General features: G+C 40.5%; 1 protein-coding gene across 4 annotated transcripts in view; it reads right to left on the bottom strand.

The window, feature by feature from the left end:
* The window catches only part of MPPED1 (metallophosphoesterase domain containing 1), a 66626-nt gene extending 44971 nt beyond the window's left edge, over positions 1–21655 (bottom strand). The window contains exons 1-3 of one of the 4 annotated variants that reach the window (XM_064460952.1): positions 21549–21655; positions 6414–6678; positions 1108–1289 (exon numbers count right to left, since the gene is read on the bottom strand). In XM_064460952.1, the coding sequence (XP_064317022.1) occupies positions 1108–1289; positions 6414–6565 (334 nt within the window). In that variant the 5' untranslated portion in view covers positions 6566–6678; positions 21549–21655. Of the gene's footprint in view, positions 1–1107; positions 1290–6413; positions 6679–16066; positions 20337–20398; positions 20684–20963; positions 21085–21548 lie in introns of those variants that run through there. The other 3 variants (XM_064460959.1, XM_064460976.1, XM_064460967.1) reach the window with 3 other exon arrangements.
* Positions 21656–22032: the final 377 nt, after the last annotated feature.

The raw sequence follows: 22032 nt of genomic DNA, 5'->3' as shown, positions 1-22032 counted from the left end.
AGTATGCTACTTCCACATGCTGTCCCTGCCTTAATACTCGTAGAACAATGCAGTTGTTCCATGTGGGGCATATTATTGGGTTCCCAAGCACAAATAAATATTTATAAACCTTGCTGATAATTATTTGCTAGTAAATATTTGTTTAAATTGTGAAGTCCTGACTTTTTTTTATATTCCATTTCAGCCTACATGCATCTGTCTGCTTTGTGCCTTCCCAGTGTGGAATGCTGTAACAAATAGCAAAAAAGACAGGAAAAATGCAAAAATATCAACTACGGGAAAGAAAATCAACCTAAAAACTGAAATCCATTACCCTTAAACTGTGTCCTTTCTGTCTCCAAATCCTTCATTTCCCCTACCCTTTTTTCAATAATGAAGTATCAGAATCCAGAATCCATTTTTATTCTAAATTAAGGTATCCACACTGCTGCAGGAACAATACCCATCAGGGTTTTTGTCTGGATAGACTGTATGCTTTCCAATTTTCACAGTCATTTTTTTTAGCATATACAAAACATTGCAGAAGCACATGTAAATCACCACACTCTTGCCCAGTGGAACAGAATTTCAGTTACCAATGCCAACAGTTGCCTACAGAAGGCATCTACATCTGGTCTGCTACATCCAAGACAGCAACCACAGGCACACGTTTCGCTTTGTTTGGAATTCATCACTGTGGTGCAGCTGAGCCTCAGATAAAAAAAATCTATGAGCCTCCAGGGTTAAACAGACAAATGTTTTCAGTCACAACAACTTTTTTTGCAGGGAAGCAAAGCCATAACAATGTATGTAAGAGGTTTTATGTAAATCATTAAAGGCCTACTGACTTAAATTGTTACTAGCACCAAGAAGTTGCTTAATGTACACTTGAGAGTGTGAAGGCAGAACAGATGAATAGTCTCACAAATCTTATTTGCGCAGTTGGAAAAATGCAAAAATATTTGTTAAAAAAAAAAATCTGATTCCTGCTCATTGCCATTCAAATTTAAAAGTCAAATTAATATTTATCATTTCTGAGTGTATGATGGTTTTTACTGGGAGGCAGAAGGGGCAGATACAATCAGTAAACAAATTTACTTTCAAATCCACACAGAATTCAATACCTACCTAGCCACTCATTGAATTTTTTTACTTCACTCGGAAGTCCCAGCTCAGTAAAATCACCAGCATGTATTAGCACATCTCCATATGGCATTTGGATGGGATCAGTTCTTGAGTGAGTATCAGAAATACAGACAAATCGTGTGTATCCTGGAGGTTTGGGAGCATCATGGGGCACCGGATCAACCCTGCAGGGAAATGCATCATAACAAGGTTATAAAGTACTTAAGTACTTCTTAGCGTCTACTTTGCAATTCTAATACTATTTTTTACCTTTACAAGAGACTACACAGACTTCTAGATCTGTCTGATGGAAGGGATTTATTAAAACAAACCTAACACTAATGGGAGGTGTTAAAATTCTTGATCTTCACATCACACCATTTTCAGTATTTGTTGGGTAGATGGATTAATTCAAAGAGATTAAGAAAAAAGACTGAACTATGGCAGTAACTCTGAAACAAGTACTTACAAATAAATCAAAGGCGTTGGCAGTTTCAAAGGAACAGTACTAACCCGTTTCATTGTTTAAATATGATTACACAGTACACAGGGAAAAGATTTATTTTAGATACATAAATACATTTAAATGCATTTTTTCTAATTATAACTTTTTTCTGCGAGTTATATAATTCCAGTAAATTTAATTAACACATTTTGGAGATATGTTTCAGTGTGTTAATGCAAAGCAAGATAAGAACTCTCCTGACAACTGCTGCAAATGTACGTTCAAGCCTGACTATTGTCAGGACAAATGTGGCAACTTTCTGGGCTTAATTATACTAAATGAAATCAGATGCTGTGAGGGGTGAGGCTGCATTGTTCAGAGCCCAATCTCAATATTCAAAACTGAGGAAACAAAAAGATCTGACCCAGTTTGATGAGACTTACTTATGATTTAGAAGAGAAGAGCAGAGAACACCTCTCTGCTCTATGAGGAATATTTATTTTCAACTCAATCTTTTTACCCTACACCCATATTTTGGTAGAATATACAGAAGCAAATGTATCTATATGCAGCTATACTGTATCTGCTACTCCAGTTAGGGAATTCTGGTGGAATAAAATCAAAAATTTAGAGATGCAAAAGTTATAGTTACGTCACTAGAAACCAGAGAGGGATACAGAATTGTTATGAGTTATTTTACTTTTACAACATTTATTTTGAAAGGACCAATAAAATTAGTTTTATACACAGCTGCAGAACGTAATACATATTCCTATCTCTTGCTGGTTGTGCTTTGGTTCAGGAGCTTACTTTTACATAAATAAACTCAGAGAAAAAGTTAGAGAACTTTGCTATCAATAATACTACTCCTGTTTACTGGGTAAATTTTCAGAAGTCATTTTATTGCTTCAAAGACATATGATAATAATTTTAATCATGCAACCTCTTCTCTAAGTCAAAGAAGAATTCTATGGCAGGTAAACTGAGGTATTTTTGACAACTTCACAAGACTAGTGAGACAGCGAGGAATACATTTAAAACATTCAAAACTTCTTAAATATAGAAAAAGTTCTTAGCATTTTGTACAATTCAACTACAAATCTAGAGTATGAACAAGACAGTTTGTACCCATCTTTCCTATACCTTTTTAGAAGGCGAAATGCTGGGGGTTTTACAGCAGTACTAGAGAAACAGCCTTTTAGTACAAGTACCTTGTACTCATCTTTCTGAAGTTCCAGTTTTTGAGCAGAAAGTAACCAACTTTGAAGTAAGGAGTAAAACCAGCTGTGGTCAAATCATACCTAATGAATACCCAGGAGTATGTACATGCTAGTGGGATATGCAAGGAAGCACGAACTGGAAATTGTAAAGCTTGGCTGACAAAGACTGGAACATTTGGACCCTGAGAGAGAGCAGCTGCAAACACTGTGTATAAGGCTGGCTGAAGGAGCGAGTATGTCGCGAGAGGACCACAGGTACACTTAGAAGGGCAGATGGAAAAAAAGAGTTAGATGCAGGGCAGGTCAGACATAGGCAGTCACAACCTCAAAGCATGCAGCTGCACGACTGCCATCGCATGGTAAAAACGCCTCTGTTTTGGAGGGAAGAGAGCTGCCATAGAGCAAGCTCCATGGGTGGTGAGTGGAGGTAGCATGGGTACAAAGGAATGTGGGTGGTGAATGGTGGGGTTAAGACTAAGTGAGCGAGGCTTGTCATAAGGTGCGAGCTGTGTGAAGGGTAGTATGTTCAAGTTCATGGAGTTCCTCCTCAAAATGAACTGGGATGGCCAGATAAAAATGAGGCAGAGCTGACCCAGGCTATCACTGCAGCCATTTAAGCTAAAAAGATTAAACATCAGTTCAGTCAACAAATTTCTGATTAGTGCCTGCCCAGCACTTCCCAAAGTGACTCACAGGTCATATCAGTAAGCCAGGTCTAAATTATGCATACTACCCTGGCACAACATAAAACACCACTTTTTGATGTTTCATGGTAGAGTAGCCTTTAAAGCAGTCCCTTCTCCTTCAGAAATCTTTTAAAGCTCAGCACAGCAGTAAGTTGGGTGTTGGGGCCTAGCATGCATTTCACATGTTGCTCCTCTGAAGCTGAACAGAAAAGAACACCACACTTACCATGACAACCCATGCAGCACATAATACATGCTTTTTTCTTACAGTTTGGATGGGGAAGATGTGGACAGCATTTTCCTGGTTGTTGAGGTATGTATAACTTTTAAATCCTGTGCAATAGGCCAAAGAATTTTTAGGGGGAAAAGGCATAAATACAAAGAACCAAATAAATGAGATGCAGATTTTTATGTTGAAGCGATATGCACACTGAGGCCGGATATAGGTAAAAACATATGTCAAGTTTCACAAACGCATCTAAGTTGCGTTACTTTCTGAAGGCTCAATCTCCATATTCTTGTGTAACACATTCCCACAGCAGCTGTCACACCAACACCCAATACACTGCTTGCAGCATGAGCAGAGGAATAAAGATCTGCTGATTATTTTTGTGCAAATGCTTTTGTTTTTCTTTAAACCAGTATGAAAACTTGCAGAGAAATTGAAAAGCAAAGTTAAAAAAAATCTCACTGTAGAACCCTGCCAGAGGTTAGTTTACACACTAGATTTCAGTGGTTTCACAAAGGAGCAAGACAGGAACTTGCCAGAAACTACTGATGGACTTGAAAAGACTGTCAGTATTACCACTCTTCTTGTCTGTGGCAACCCAAGTCATCTCACAAACACAGGGATGCCAGACTAAGATGGGGCTAGGAAAGGGCTGTCAGCATGTTACGGGTGCTAAAAAGTGAAATGAGGAGGACCAAGGAAGAGCTACAAGACTGAATTCAGAAGAAAAGGAGCACAAAAAAAAATCCCTGTTGTTAAAGTAGTTCACTATGAGTTCAAATGTTAACAGGTCTATGGGAAATCTGTTTATGATTGCCTGCAACATTACTAATCTAGGTATTTTGAACTATACACAAAGGCAAGGCAAAGCCCTCACCTTCCTGAAGTTAATGACACAACTTGCATGGACTAAAGCAGGGCTAAGTTTTCACCCATAACAATCGTCTGAATAAAAGGTGCTTTTGTTACACTTTTTATGTCTACTTTTCCCTTCTTTGTTACTAGTCTATTCATTGGTAGGAGGTAAAAGCAATCCTGCTGGTATTCAGAAACGTTATTTACAATTTCTGTACCAAGAGAAAGAGTAGGTCAGATTGTGGTAAATGTTTCAATTGATTTAGCCTGGTTTTCTATTTGCACAAGCTTCTTCAATAGTATTAACCATTCATGAGAGACTGCTAAACTCTTCTGAGGAACCATTTTCTAAAGATACCTATTTTCAGCTACTTGCCTAGGTACTGAACTTCTATCATGCAGTTGACTGTCTAAGCCTTCCGGTAATATGATTTGTTACCGGTTAGAAGTTTAAACAGCATATTGTTGAGTAACAAGTGGATACTAATAAATAACTTATTTGTTGCCCAGCAAAAAACATTCAGCTTCCAAGACCAGTGAACAAATTCATGACTGCCCAGGAACTGTCTGAATATTCACGAAGAATGGCTAAGCCTCAACAAATAAAGCAAACCTGCATTTGGCATTTTCATTTATAAAAGTGTTTCTGAACCCACATTTGTTTGTTTGTACTTTTGCTACCATTTGCCAGCTCTATAAACAAAAGATGTTTCCCAGTGCTAACACTCAACTCATTTCACTGTTTGCATTTCAACAGTACCTAAAAAACCCCAACACAGACCATAAGCTAATACACTGCCCCCAAATACTGACTGTTTGCTCACCACCTTGGTATATCTGTTAGTCTTCAGATTTTTTAATACAAGATCTAATTTATGCCAAAGAATGTGTGTAAGCATTCACTAAATATACACATAGCATTCAACCAGTCATAACTGCTGAGTTTTTTAACTGCAGAAATCACAGCCTATGTTTGTAAATTACCAAATCATATTAGATACCAAAAATGAGGTGACTATTTATTCAGTCTTCTTAAAGGAACAAAAGTTTCCTTTAAAAGAAAGAAAACCAGCCTTCTGATCTAAAGATAAGGCTGCTTCTTTCTTTAATAAGCACAATAAAATGGTGCAGACATTTTTATTCCCTATAAAAATATTTTACAGTAGAATTTTATACTTAATTTATTTGTAATAGCTTTACTGTTTTGCTCTTCCTTCTGGCTTTAAACTTTATGGCAGGTTTCATTTTGTAATTATAATTCTCCACTTTACATTACAAGTAAATCATTTAGAGCAGTTAATTTTACTGATGTTGTCATTATATAAGAAGTCAGAAACAAACACATTATTTTAATTACTCTTTGAGCACTTGGCATCTTCAGCACATCAGTGTGAAAGTACGTTGTCGGATGGGTGCCCACACTATTTTATTTGTTGATCTGATTTTAACCTTGTATGAAGCTGTAATATAACTAACCAAACAGTATGTGTTGTATAGATACAGGCTTGGTATTTTCAACAACTATTTACATCAATAAGCAAGTGCACAATGCACACCAACATTATTAAGACTGCAGAAAGTATCATCCTTGTAGCATCTCTTATTTTATTACCACTGCTGGTTGTTTATTTCTCTTTTTAATACGTATTTTATATTAAAGTTATGCCAGTGAAGTGCTTTTTCTCCCATCCTTTAACAAAGTGCTTATACTTTCCAAATGGACTGATTTTGTATCATGATAGTAATTATTATTAGAAAGGCAGCAAAACAGTGTTCTTTGAATTCTTTTTGAGTGGACCATCAAATACCACATCGACACGGCAATAACAATTCAGAAGGCTGTGCTAGAGCAATAACAAAACTATAATACTTACATTTGCACATGTGGGGGCTGAAAACGTCCCTGGTTAATGTTGTAGAACGTGAAAGCCTGTGTGGGGTTGGAGCTGTACTCATCCACTTCAATTATGAGTCTACTGTGCTGATGCCTTCTAGCTGCCATAATGTGCGACTGGGCGAAAGCCATGCTTGCACTGTGTAGTTCAGCTTCTTCAGGCAATCATATCTGCTATCTTCCTACATCGACGGAAGAAGACCATGACATCTCCTTACCTAATCGGCTCACTCCTCTTCAAAAACCTAGAAGCAGATTGAAGAAATGGAGCATAACTGTTTGACAGTTAATCTGTTTGGAATTTGCTTTATTTAATATGAGATGAAAATGAAGTGGGGGATATGGAGAGACAAAGACACACAACTCAAAGAACTCATTGCAAGCCTTTCCAACTCAGCAATTTGATGAATGCACTTTAGTTGGGGGTGGGAAGCAGGGATTGGAAGTAAACTTGTTAAAGAACACAGGGACAACTTGCTCAAGTATTTCAGACATTTAATACAAATCTAAAAGACAAGGCAGTCATTCTTCAGAATGGCACGTCAAATAATAATGTTTCTTCAACAAAATAGTTTACTTCCTTTTTCATGGAATTGCTGAATGTTTATTTCCCATCCTCCTTCAAAAACCCACCACCAAACCTGAAATTGAATACATGGCTGGGCATGACTAAAATGCAAGTTAATTAAACAAGAATCAGTTTAACCAATTCTTCAGAAAGTCTGTGCCATTTATTACAGGGAAGCATTGCAAGTGGTTGTTCTCTACATCCAAAGAACAGCGCAAACATCCTTCTGTGCATGTGCTCCTGGCTTTATAGTATCAGTAAAGGAACTCCTGACACAGATATGAAGGGCTCCCCCCTTCAAACACATTCTCTTCTCAGTCAGCACTAGCCCAACATTCTGGATTCACTGGAAAAGAAAGTGATTCAAAGGCTAACACACAGTTAAATGTTATTAAATATTAAAAAAGTAAAATCCATACAGGTTTTATGTTTGGGAATAAATTTTTTCCCTAAAGGTTATGCAAGTCTAGAACAGCAGCACTGAAGATGGGTAGAGGAACAGCAGAGTGAAACCAACTGGAGTGCAAAGAGTATCCCCTAGAAACGGCAGAAAGTAATTTAAATGTGAATTTTACTTTTATTTCCCAGCTTTAATAAAAAATGGATTATAAGCTATAAAGGTGGGTATTTTTACAGTCTAATTCTGCATCCTTTTTAAAAGTTGTCTGTCTTAAATATTTATTTTCATGGAAGTGAGGGCTCTTTTCTTCTAGGGAATGTAAGTAATCTGCTTCAGAAGATGTATTTCATGAAAAGCCATGCTAGAATGAAGCAATTCACTTAATATGTGCAGTTTCTGGAAAGCAGGGCTACAAGTATTTTATGTGACCTTGCTGATGTGCCTTACTTCCATCCTGAAGAGACCACCGCCAAGAGTGATGGATGAGGGAGGTCTTCATAGTCACTCAAATTTTTAAAGCTATTTACAGATACTTCAGTCCAATTCACTTCTAGCAGCAGTCAAGCACCTAAGCATTTTTAAAAATCTGGGCTTCAGTCCTTTGCTTAACTACTACAGATGTTAAGTGCTCCAAGAAGTGGCAGTGTATTTTTGTTTTGGGAAATCTTGTCCCTAGGAAACTGAGAGATTCAGCTCAGTTTTGTTACTTGCTGAATGGCTGTAAAATGATGACAACTTGATGTCACTAACAACCCGCAGGAAAAATGTCTGAGAAAAAAAGAGCAGATTCCTTCATGCTCTCCCCTACAACTGAGTGGTAAGGAAATGGTAGAATAACAACAAAGAAAATTTTGGATTTTAACCACTCTCAGATGCTGCGTTCAGGCTGCAGAACAAGCAGCAGCACAAAGGAATGTGCCAGATCAGGGGGAGGGAGGGGAGACATGATCCTTGTAAGAATAATCAAGTACAAATTGCTGCATTTAGGAAATAAGAAATTATGATGGCAGATGTGAAGAACCCTCCCTGAGGAGCTCCCTGTATTAAATGATCCATTTGTAAAGAAGTTTGAATAGGCAAGGTCAGAGATGTTATAGGGGGCAAACTGTTCTAAGTGAACCTACTTCTGTTTGAAAGAAACTATTAGAACTGGTGACCTCTAGAAATATTCTCCAGTAAGATTAATAATTTATGATTCCACAGCTCTACATACGGATTTTAAACTACCTTAAAAAACTTTGTTTTATAATTCAGGGATTATGCCCTCTTTACACACAACTGCCATTACAACAGAGTTAAGGCACTGCGTCAGGAACCTAGAATCCCCGTTTGGCCTTAGTAAGTTCTCAGAACCTCACAGCAGCTGAGAAACTGCCTTCTGTCAGCCTCCTCTTTGGGTCCTGTCTTTTATGACTTCTCTCAAGTTATACATCAGATCTGCTGCAGAAACAGATGTATGCAGGTACCCCAATATCCACTCTTAGGCTCTGCTTCCTCTTTCTGGGTAAGTGAAGAATATCACTTACCAACACAAACTAACCCAAAAGAACAAATTTGTTTGCAAACAGAACCAAACCACAGCCAGCAGCGCTGGTTACCCATTAATGCTGAAGAGTTCTTTTAAGCGGAGAGTCAGTCCTTGCACATGGGAGAATGTGAGAATCACACCATTAGGCCCGCTTGAGAGGGTGCTAGCCACAGACATTCAGCAATAAGTTCACCATATAAACGTGTAGGAAACGAGAAGACAACATGTTTCACTTGAGGCAAGAAAAAAAACAAAAAAAGGGGGGAAAAAAAAAAAAAGATATGCCACAGCATTGCTAAGCCTTCTGCCAAATGACAGTCACCCAACATCAACCCTGGACACATAAAAAGCATCCAAGACTGGAGAAGAAAAGAGCTGGCGCTCCTGCAGTAAAAATAAAATAACTAGCGATCTTATGAATAGCCTGTGCTAAACAAAAATCAGATATGTAACACACATAATCAGTAAGCATAATTCAATAGCAAGCTTAATTGAAGCTCATTTCAGAAACATACACAGATGTCTTTGAACCTTACCTTTCAGTCTAGGGTTTTCTTCCTGCATAAGTGGTTGGCTGACTACTAACATTCTTGGTGTTCGACAGAACAAGCTGTCTCTTTCCAGCTTGACTGATAACCAGACTGACACCCATTACTCCCCTCTTTCTGTTTCCATTTCCAATCGTCCCCCAAATTGTAACTTTTTCTTTCTTTTAATAATCTGAAATTTCTTCCTTTCCCAAACCAGAGTATAAAATGCAGCAGGGAAATAATTATCTGCTTCTATAGCATGCAAGTTTTAAAATTATATGCCCAGCATTACCAACACAGAACATTAAGACTCAAATCCCCACAGCAACAACATGCTAACCATCCTCTTCCCCCAGACTTATGGAGCTGCGGGATGTCTGCCAGGGAAAAACAGAGAAATGTAAAAAGGACTGCAAGAACATGAATACTAAAATAAATATCACAAACCTGGCTGTTAGAATCACAGACTGAGAAAAAGCTATTAAATCAGCTAAGCCATCTTCTTACTGATGGCAGGAATGTTCTCCATACATTATTTTCCTGCTGCTTCCTCCAGCATGTGTTTGAACGTTCGCAGATCTCTGACCCAAAGCCCACCGTACGCAATGGACACTGCTCCACCACCTTCAGAGGGATTTGCATCAGGCCATAAACTATGCAGATTGCAACATCTCTCCTAAGGAATTAATGGACTAGGCAGGTGCTTGAACCCAGACGTGTGTTGAAGTCCTTTGATGAGGTCCTCAAATAAATCTTTCTATTAAGATTTTTTACATTTTCAGCCTAAAATTTCTGGTATTTTCATCTCACAGCCTTCTTGTATAGCTGGTATAATTATTTCCCTATTTTACATGAATTTTCCAGCCTATTTATGCATCCTATTTCTCTTTTCTATTTCAAGCCAATGTTTTAGTTTAATCTCACTTCACTCACAGATTCTGCTTTATGCTATGTTCATCCTTCAGTCCACTCTCACGTCCACTGTCTCTTGCCATGTCATTCCACTGTACCCACTGTTCCCTCATCTACCCTTTGTCTCAAGCCTAAAAAAACCACTGAGAGTTCTTGAAAATTATTCCAGCAAAACAAAATATTAACCTAAACTTGAAAACAACATCGCTCAAGCAGATGTCACTGAAATAGTAATCAGAAACCAAGATAAAATATTGATGGTGATTATAATAATGTAAAAGAAGTTATAAATTAAGAGAGAAAACTGTGAAGGTGTTATCTGTTAAGCAATGAACTTCGCTAAGTTACAAAAAATCTGGAGATCAAGAAGCACAACATGGATATAGTATACCCCAGCCAGAGTTGAAGAGAGGCCGTTGCCAGATTTTGCACTAATAACAGTGAGACAACATAAAGAAAGAAGAGGATGCTGGGACTCTTGGCAGTACCAAGATCAGTGGCAAAGAGGTAGCTACAGAAAACATGCTGGTTTTGTTCAGTGAGTCTGACAATATGGGATTTGGGGAGGAAATGAGGAAATGAAATGTATCAAAAAAAAAAAAAAAAAGGCTTTTTCATGCAGCTATAAAACATCAAAGCCATATTTTTTTCACAGAAAGCCAGTAAGACAACAGCAGTAAAATACCTTAAAGAAGTGCATGATGGTTTGTGATAGACTGCATAGTGACACGCTTGCTTCCTGTGCAAATCTTGGATACTGTTAACCAGAAACCCTTCCAAGAGCTCCATCAAGGGCTCAGGTCTTCCCCTATACTGCATTACAGTGCTCTTCATAAACTTCAGGTCATCCTCTACACAGGGAAGCAGACCCTTTTTTTAAGCCTAAAAGAAACCGCTACAGAATATTCTGCAGCAATGGTCCCAACTGTCATAGTAACATACCTACAACCACGAGTAATTGGCTTCATTACCACAAATTACTATTTCTGTTTTAACCCTCCCGCAAAAGCTTGTTATAGACTGACCAGCAACAAACGAACATACTGGAATCAGTAAAGCAATCACTTACTATGAGAAGTAGGCTGAAAATGCTAAAGGTTTTTTGTTGTCTAAAACACCCATTTCATATACTCCAGATAGAAGCCAATCAATGGAATTAGTCTGCTATCTTCAGTTCTGCCGGCGGGAAATGAATACTGAAATAATCCTAAAAAGGCATTATTCTGTGGGAAAGGATGAGCCAGGCAAATCACTCTGCAGATGAAAGCTTTTCCAAAGAGATACACTCTCCTCTTCATTTTCTGAAACAGAATGCAAGTCCTGGCAAACCAAAACCACTGAGTCTCCCCTTAGAAGGCTGGTTTGGGCCCACTCGACACGAGGACTTTAAAGTGAAGGCAGCATGATCAAAGCCATCGAGACACTTGTAGATTTTAAGGTCAGTTTATGCACATTTCTACTGATGGAATCATTAGGCCTTCTAAATGGCTATGATTTCTCATAGACAGAAACATTTCCCACTGCATTTAAAAAATAAACAAATAAAACTGGAATGTACTGAAGTGAAATATGCATTTATAAGCCCCGTTTTCCCAAAGCAAGTGCTTTATGTACCTGCAATTTGTGTCAATGAGAACTAAGCAACAGCGTTAAAAAACCAACAGACTCCTCAAGGATTTACTGAATTACAATCTCATAACCTGTGGTGCCATTTAAGGTGTTTTCCACCCTTACAAATCTCCTGGAGTTCTTCATGATGAACACAGTGACCCAGAAATCCTGCCAGGAAACCTAACCCAACTTCAGCTACAGAAGTAGTACAGCACTTGAGAACATTAGTTTTTCTAAATGCCAGTTTAGAGGTGGCGAAACGTGCCAGGGTGACAGCCTTTGAGCCTGCAGCCCTCCATCCCCAGCACAGCCAGAGCGCACACAGAGGGGCTGCCACCCGCGCCAGGCCTGGCGTGCTTCCCTGGCCCGCCTGTCTGCCTCGGGCCCCTGCTGCAGAGACCACCACCAAAGGGCAGCTCTAACTTCGTACCCACGCAGGCTAAGAAATCCCCGGTTTTAAGCAGTGAATAAATGTACAAATGACGGTGAGTTTTGTAATGCAGATTCATCTCCAGGAAAAAACCTGAATGCACTCACCCATCCATTCTGCATGTACCATGAGATGGCAACATATACTGCTCCATCTGATCCTTGGGGCATAACACGTAGGGATACTGCTGTGCAAGTTTGTAAAGTTGTCTGAAGGTCAAAGATTTGAAGAAAACCTTTACGAATGCCTCTTTACCACAGCTCTCACCTTGGATTTCACAGTCCTCATCTGTTAACTAGAGCACATACGCTCCACTATGGTATTTTCAAAACCCTTTGCCTATGGTGTATCTTTAATTGAAAGAAATCTTGCACATCCCGTTTTTCAGTCTCTGCTCTCTTCAGTGCCTTCTGCTGAAAAAAGTTCTACCGTCCCCATGATTTCTTAAGGGGACTCTTTGGGTGGTCTTTTTAAAACACATCTGAGATGGATTTCAGTGCCAGCAAATCTAAATTTTTCTAACTGTTATCAGTCAAATAACACTCAGTTCTGTGACCATATCTTTTCACTGGAAGTCAGAGCTATTCCCACCCATATAAACAAAACCAGAGGGCATAATTCTGAGTTACTTGCATGCCTCAAAATCCTACTGACTTCAGTGAGAAGAAATGCGAGATCTGTCCTCTTCTGTTTAGAATCTCCTGTTTCACCTGTCAATGAATACTTCAGTGCCTCATCATATATATCACAGATTTGTTAACTGGAGATCTACAGGGCACTGAGCAATGTTTTGTAATGTGGAAAAAAAAATCAGCAACTTAAATAAGACCTCTTATTTCTCCGTAACTACAATTACCTAACCTGCACTAGAAAAAAACCCAACAAAATCCCCCAAGATATTTCTCACCATGCTAAAACACACATCATTGTTCTCTTTTGCTGATTATAATGACCTGTCAAACACAGTATGACAAAATTCTTCACTGAAATTAATTTTTTCTTCAAATTAGCTTTTTTCCATTGCTCTCAGACACAAATACATTTCTCTCATTGCTTTATTTATAAAGAACACTAACGTACTTGTCATAAAAAGATTATATAGACACAACAAGTAGGAAATGAGATAAATTATTTATCTTTTGGAACTATGCCCTAACATCCACTTCTGTGGAGTTCCCTCCAAAAATATACTGTACTGTACTTACTCTATGCCGAAGTTCTGACCTGGCATACAGAAAAAGAGATGAAAGAGTTCAGAAAACACAAAAATTGCACATTTGCCTATGAAATCTAATTCTGTATTTATTTAAAGCAGTTACCACCTAGGAGCCTTCTTAGCTAGTCTTATTTTGAATGATGACTGTATGATTTTAAATTACTTTTTCTCATTTCCCTACCTAGGTTCCCAAAACTATAGTAGCTGAAGATTCTATTTATGAAGATTTAATTTTATTTTGGCTCATCAGCAGTATCATTTTCTGAATCAAATTCTCATCCATACAAATAACCGTTCATTTATTCAATTTAAAAAGTAAACACAGCCTAATAATATTACTTTGTTTTCACCTTAAACTTCCACTTTACAATATATCCAATACATTTTAGCGTTAAACACTGCAATACTCTAGGATTTACAAATAGACTGAACATTTGTCAAGGCTAACTGCATTACTGTAATCCTACATACTATCTTGCCTGAATGTATAAAATGTTATCATATTTGGATAAATATTTAAATGGATACATTTTCCTTAAGTAAAACCAGATCTTTTCCCTGAAAAATATAGTATTTTGGCTCCATATTACCTGTATTTATCCCAAAATACCTGCAGAGGTAGCTAATCTATTTAAGTAATTACCTCTAGGGAAGGAAATGTTAAATAAATATCTAAAAGCCACAAGACCAATTCCTCACTCTAAAAAGTCTGCCTTCACCTCTGGCAGTATTTCAAAATCTACATTACTGAAAATCATGAGTATACATTCACAAAAGACAAATTACAAGCCCCAAAATGATAATACTCTTTCTAAGGGAAAATAGCTAAAAATACAGGTTAGGTGGGAAAATGATCAAAAATGGACATTCCAATGGGAGTAAACTAAGGTTGCAGGGATTTGACTTTACGTTTCAGTCTGCAATTTGGGCATGTCATGTGATTAAGCTCTTTAATCCCTTAAAATATTATTTACTGAGAAGAAACTATGTAAGTATTGAAACATTAACATCTAAGAAACAGTTTGGTTTAATTTTCAACTGAGGCATGTTCTTTTTCTTCACCCTTTTGTGACAAGTGGTCTCACGCTCTTTTCCTAGCCTTCATCCGTACAAGCCCCGCTGGGTCAAGTCCCACTTGCCTGCAACACATACTTTATTCAAACCTATTCCAATGGAAGTTATGTATAAATGCACAGAATTTGACCAATTTGATCATTTATGCACATCTGAGGGCAGAATAATACATCCCACCCGGTTTAGCATGTTCGCTCTGAAACCGAAATTACATCAGAATACGTCAAAGCCTAATACTAAGCAGAGGATTATTTTAGTACACAGATCAAGTGGTTTTCATGTAAGCATTCAAAATCACTGTTGGTCACCAGCAGTGTTAGTCTCTGGGTCAGCAAAGTACAGCAGAGGTGCCGGGGTGGCTCGGGGTGGTGGTGAGTGGCACACAGCACCCCTGGAACAGCCAGCAGCAGAGGCAGCTATGTTTAGCAGGAGCCAGGAGCTGCTGCTTCGTACACAGGCAAGTTAATACTGGTAAGGCAGTTCGCAGGGTCTTCCCTTTTTGTGCAGCAGCACCTCTCAGCTGAGGATGAATTTCTACTGCCAATACTCTCGTCTGATTTCAGAAAAAATCTAACACTAAGCTCTTGAAAGGTTGCTGGTCTCTATGTCAATACACAAGAATGGAAAATAAAAGTGGCCAATCTATTCCTTTAGTTCAAGATGAATGAAATGCCAAAGTACCAGCATACAAATATATGCAAGGTAGAGTGTAGAACGCAGCTTACACGTAAACATATTTATAGTGATACTACTACTGAGATCAGTATATCCTGTTAAAGTATAAAATTAACCAAGCAAAACCTTAACAGCTATGTTTTTTTCTCTTAGACAAAAAACTTTGAAAATTAAGTATACTGTCCCATTAATTTTGTTGTTTCTACTTTTCACTCATTTAGCTGCATCCATCCCATTTAAATCCTTCATGCCACCTGATTAATGTTCAGGGAAGGAGTCACTGGGTTTGTTCTTTTTATTTTTTCAGATATCATCCCCAGCACTGATACAAGGGAAAAATACCTGTTTGGGCCACTCACTCCTCCTACCCATAAAGGCATGCCCACAAAGAGCCCCCCTACGCAGTCCACAGGAAATGGAGACAAAGGCAACTAAACCCCTTCCTTCAAAGAAAGAGAGAGGTATGCAGGGGAAGTCCCAGACACAGAGTGCTGAGGGGGGAATGTTTCAGGTCAAACACCTCTGGATATTCTTCAGACCTAAAATGGATCCTCCTGATTAGCAAAGCTTCCAGTCCTACAGGGCCTTTCTCACACCGGGATGCTTCAAATACCTGCTCTCCCTGAAGGTGAAGAGGCTAGTCATGAAAGAAGTAAGATTCAGAAGAACTACACTGAGAGTGCACTCACGGTAGTCCGTGGCAGCTAGGCTAGCTCAGGTGGAAGCTATCACACTGCAAAACACGCTCGGCGCAGGCTGTGCCAAGTGACAGGAATAGCTGCTTGGTGACTGGGCTGGCTGCCTCCGAACTGTGACTCCGAGCTGTATGCACTGCACATCAGCTGATTTTCTGGCTGCTTGAAAAACTCTTTTGAAGATTTCATTTGGACCGACTACAAATTTTCACGTGACACACAAGAAGCTAAAACAAAGCCAAAGAGTTCAGGGCTGAAAGGTAAAGGGAAATAAAAATGAGAAAATACTTAGGAGGAAAGTATCAAAGTAGTGAAATGAACACACTATTCTATTTTTGGGATTTCTTTTCCCTTCTGCCTTACTTCATCGACCTGGGAAAACCAGAACATTTTTTTGGTGTTGCCAAATCTGACGTTTCCACTGAAATGTGTTGAAGCTGACATTTTTTTTGTTTTGGTTCCTGTTCAAGGTAGTAGATTGTTAACTACTGGCAGTAGCTGAGTTTTAATCCATCCCACCCCTGCTGCAACAGGCAAGGTATCTTGAACTTTACCAAAAACTACTCACGCTAGGGACAAAGTGTTGAGGGGAGACAAACTGAGATATACCTCAGAACAGCAATACAGCAAAGATAAGCTCCAAGCAAGGCATTTTTTTGTTTCCTGCCGAAGAACCAGAAGAAAGGTTGTCCCACAAAGTTGAAATAATCCCAGTGTTACTATTTATTATTACATGAGTGTCCAACAGACCAAGCGAAATCCAACAGCAAACTATGCTAGGCACTGTACAACCATGCAGTAACAGAGAGTCTCTGCCCCAAAGGGCTTACAGTCTCCAGAAGCTCAACAAAGGATATGGGAGAAAAACAACACATCAACGCAGAGAAATGATCAGTGCAATGGCAGAGCACTACGCTCCTTCCATTTTCTTTTACACAGAAGGAAAAAATAAATGGGATTAGCATCACAAAAGACAAAAGCAGAGAGAATATGATACAGTAGCATCAGTGAGCGGAGGAAAAAGGTGATAAGAAATAAAGTGGCATGCAGGATGTTTGAGCTATACAGCACGTTAAGCTAAGTGATTCGACTGCAAGAGCTGGCAAAGAGGGAGCTTCAGCAAAACAGCCAATTAGGAAAAGGCAGAGAAAAAACCATCAAAAATATCAGTAACCGTCAGTCTCCTTCGTATGCTGCTTCTACAGCTGCTCTGCTGGCTTCAGTCTTTGCTTGAATGGCAAGACCCTCACCTGCCATAAGGGAAGCTGGACTGGCTATATGGCAGAGGAACTAAATTTAAAAGTTCGAGAAGGCATGCTGCATAAAAAATAGCTTTCAGAAAAGTTATATATGCTAAATATCGTAATCTTGGTTTTAGCAGAAATTTAGAAATTAAAAATATATAACAAGTAAGGGCAAACACTTGCAACTGAAATGTATTATACATATATATTACTCCTCTGAATCTGTGTAAAAAAGACGACAAGTCCTTATCACATTAATATTAGTATGGCTATCCATAGTCATAGAATCACAGAATATTTTAGTTTAGAAAAGACCTTTAAGATAATCAAGTCCAACTGTTATCACACACTGTGCTAAATTAAATTTAAAAAAAAAAAATATCGCACCATGGATGTAACATTGATCTGATTCAATCTTCAAGTATTTGCAAGCAAAACTTAAAAGTACCCCAGCAAGATTCCCATAAAACCAGTTTCAAAGCCAAAATAGAACACTGAAATGGGAATGATCTTCACTGAAATAGATTAGTATCACACACAATACAGCATATTTAAATGACATTACGAACTCAGTCTTACTCCCACGGCAAATAATAGCATTTTAGATAGTGACTGAATGGAAAACGCTAAGCATTTTGTATTTAAGTTAGTGTAATGAATCCCACATCATTTATGACTGCAAGTTACTACATATATGCTGTGATGGTTATTTGTTAATTCTAATACAATTTCCACTGTCATATCAAATCACAGCACAACTGTCACACTTGTTGACAGTTTCAACAATGAGGTCAAGCAGTGAGCAGTCACAAAGAATGAACTGCTTTAACCTCCGGAGGTGGCCACTGCAGAAGCAGGTGAATAGCCATTAGCATAACAGCTCTGCTCCTTTCTGCAATGGATCTTACACCACACTGTCATTCTGCAACCTTGCCCAAGCATTACATTCACATCTTATTTTACCTGTAGTAACATCAGCCTGAAAAGATTACTTTCTAATGGGAAGTCAAAGGATAACAGTCCAGTGACCTTAAAGGACCCTCTTAAATTAATAACCTTGCTTCTTTTTTGACACATAACCTAGAATATCCAAAATCGAAACAGACACATGTATTTAAGTTAGAAATCACAATTAGAAACCACCTTAATCTCAGACACTCTCACACAGACCCAATTTACCTACGGGCAATGATCACAGAATCAAAACTGGTGTACAATCCAGAACATCCAAATTAAAGTTTCCAGCACTACACTTTGTCTTATTCTGAGAGCTCAAACTGTATATTGTATTATTCTAATATATCTTAATGTAGCAGGAATATGTGAAAAGGCTCTTCCCTCAGATTACCTTACACATCCTCTCTAAATTCTTCAGTACAAGGTTCAGCAAGAATCAAATGGATTGTTTTATCTTTGCTGTGCATATTAATTATTTGAGATGAAAACCATTTTCATGCACAAAAATAGTAAAATTCTCAATTATAAATGCCTTTTTTAATTATTTGATATCGTCTCCTTATGTCTCAAAAAAACAAACTGCCTGGATAATGGACTAAGCAGTTACCTCGTTTCAGGGGATTTGAGTCTTCTTCCGTATAATTCGGTGGCAGAACTCTAGGCAACTCCAAAAACAGTCACCTTTTTATACACCTCTACATGTTCTACTATACGGAAGAGCCCACTCTTCAGGTGAGGAGGACTGCACCTGAGGCAGCAGATCTGATCATAATTGGTTCCTAAAATGCTATAATCCAGAGAGTTTTTGTAATTCTGTATAATAATTTCAATTAAATAAATACATCACAAACAACTCTTATATTCTCTGAACCATTAGCTCATGAAGCAAAAACATCAATGTCAGAATTGGCTATGTATGCCAAATCAGGACTCCAGTCCGCTTTACATTCCTGCTGACAGTTTCTGTAATAAGCACACAGCATTAAGTAAAAACCATGACCTGTTTAAACAAAGATCGGAGCACCAGCTTTATCCTTCCATTCTCTCATGTTTGTTGTTTGGCATCACAAACTAATATCAAAACAAGCATCTTATTAATACCAGTTCAACATATCTTTGTACAGGGCATGACAGGTTTGCTCTCATCTACCAAGAAGATTTGTACATCTTTAAAATGGGCGTTTTTCTTCACATGAACACGTACAGGTATTCTCAGCAGTTACTCTGCCTTAAATTAGACCGAAGGAGAGCAGGGAAAGAAGAGAGAGAGGGAGTAATGTACAAGCAAAAAATTTTAAGATTTGTCTGTCTCAGATAGCTTGAGGCAATGAAATAAACCAGAAGAGCCAAGCTACAACTGTTTAAACACATTATTAAAATTTCATGGGTAATAATTAATATCAATCAATTCATGTATATATTATACATGGGATAGCCATTACATTTAATAATTTAAAAAAAAAAAATCCATGTGTAAAATAGAAATCAACCCCCCCTATTGGTGTAATACACTGTCAGAAAATTTAGAGTGCCTGGCATCATGAAACTGTTTATTACGAATGGGTGCAACACAGATTACCATCATATAATGATTCCTTAATTGGTCTTCTCAAAAGATACACGCTTTTTTTGGTAGTCAAATTTCAGATGTGCACATTTAAAATGTAGTCTTGTATTTTAAATACCTACTGATATTATTTTGAAAAATTCAGAGTTCACTTCATCAGGAGCCAATCATGAAGTTTAATAATCTTGCCTAGCTATCAGTTTATCCAGAATACCCAAAGCTCCTTTATATTAGTCTAAATTACCTACTAAATTTACCAAGCCTTAACTGAAGTTGAAATGGCTATCAATAGCGTACATTATCAGCAGATCTCTTAATTATTATATTGTCAAGGAATAGATTGTGTAAGCAGAAATCTTCAACTATTGATCTTCCGCCAAAGAGAACAGAATATTTAAAGTCTCTATACTTTCTGTATGTTTCCCATCTTTATCCTCTGCGTTATCCACAGGCAAGTATACGCATTCGTAAACGTATTCCACACTACCCATCTGAAAGCGCAAAATATAAAACACAGGTATTAAAAAAGCAACGCATTAAAAGCAATGAAATCCCTACCTAAACGGCCCTAATCTTCTTTTCTGCTCCACTGCTTTGAGCGTGCTGGATACCAAAGAACAGTGCAATAAATTACACGAAAATTAGCACGAATCCTGAAAAACTTATCCAACGGTTTCCTCCCGGAACAAAACTTTGGAGGTCACTAAATCCTCTCCTACGACAAAGGAAAGTTCTTCCACTTCCACCACCCCTTCCCCCGGCTACATGAGGGGAAGCTACCGCGGAAGGCGCAGACGGATTTTCCCCGGGGGGTGCCCTCCCGGGAAGTCCCCGGTGGCGGCTGGTGACACCTGAACGCGGGGGGTGGGGGGTGGGGGGGGCGGTCACGCAGGGACGGGCCGGCGGCGGTGCCGGGCGCCCGGGGGTCGCCCGCGGCAACTCTGCGAACAAAGTAACTTGCCGGATGGCTCTCGGGGTGGAGGGGGCGGCGGGACACGCGTGGGGCAGGGGGCTGCTCCACCCCCCCCCCCACCCCTTCGCCAGCGGTACTCGCACGGCCGAGGAGAAAGGCGCGGGCAGGGCGGCGGCAGCCCTTCCCCGAGAGCGCGGTGACAGCCCTTACCTCCGCACACACACCCCCTTCCTTCCTTCCTTCCTCACGCCCGGCGGCGGGCGAGCGCCGGCAGAGCCGCGCCGAGGCAGCGCACGGGGAGCTGCCGGCGGCTCTCCCCTCGCCTCTCTCCCGCTCCTCAGAGAAGCCCGCCCTCTCCCCCCCCCCCCCAACCGACCGCCTCACTCTCTCTAGCTTTGGGGCATATACATATATATATATATAATTTTTTTTTAAGGAGCACAGAGAAGCGACGGGGAAGCTTGGTTGGGAGAAGCAAAGCCCTGACGCGCTTGGGGGTGGGTAGATGGGGGGAGGAGGGAGGGGGTTTCTGGGGGGGATCCAGACCCTCGCACGGCAACACAGGCGGACCCATCCCCCCGCCCCCCCAGTCCCCAGCCGGGGAAGGCAGCGCTGAGGCTTCAACCTCGCCGCCTTGAACCGAGCCCGCACCAGGGAACGGGCCCTGCGCGCAATCCCCCTCCCGCCCCGAACCGGCGGGGAGACCCCGCCCGGGGCGGCCGCAGCCATCCCTCCCCCGCTCCCCATCCCTGCCGGGGCGGGGGTCGGGGGCGGGAGCTCCCCCAAAATACTTACCCTGCCCGCCGGGGCTGCTTTGAAGACGCAGGATTTTGTGCGAGCTATCGTCTCCTTCTCCGGGAGCCCAGCCTCCCCTCCCCCCCCCGCCTCCCCTCCCCCGCCTCCCCCACCTCCTTTGGGGGGCCAGGAATCCCCCACCGCCGGCCCTCCCCTCCTCCCCGCCCGGCCGGGGAGCCCGGGCGGCCGGCCGTGCTCCGCGCCTCCGGAGCGGGGAGCTTGCCGGGGCTGCGGCCGGGCCGCGGCCGGGGCGGCCCGGCTGGGTTCGGGGCCCGCGGTGCTCCATGGCCCCACGCCGGGGCCAGGACGCGCCGCCGGCCCTCGCTGCGGCGGAGGAGCGGGTTGGCGCCCTCCCGCCTCGGCTGGGGGGTCAGCGTGGGGCGGCGCGGGGCCGCCTCCGGCGGGGGGGGTGTGCGAGGCTGCGCCCCCCGCCCCCCGCCTGAGGGGCCCGCCGGAGCCAGCCCGCTCGCCCCGGGACAGAGTT

This window comes from Phalacrocorax carbo, chromosome 1 (assembly GCF_963921805.1).
Source record: "Phalacrocorax carbo chromosome 1, bPhaCar2.1, whole genome shotgun sequence".
In the NCBI taxonomy this organism is placed as follows: Eukaryota; Metazoa; Chordata; class Aves; order Suliformes; family Phalacrocoracidae; genus Phalacrocorax; species Phalacrocorax carbo.
This window is presented reverse-complemented; position numbering and strand designations above follow the sequence as displayed.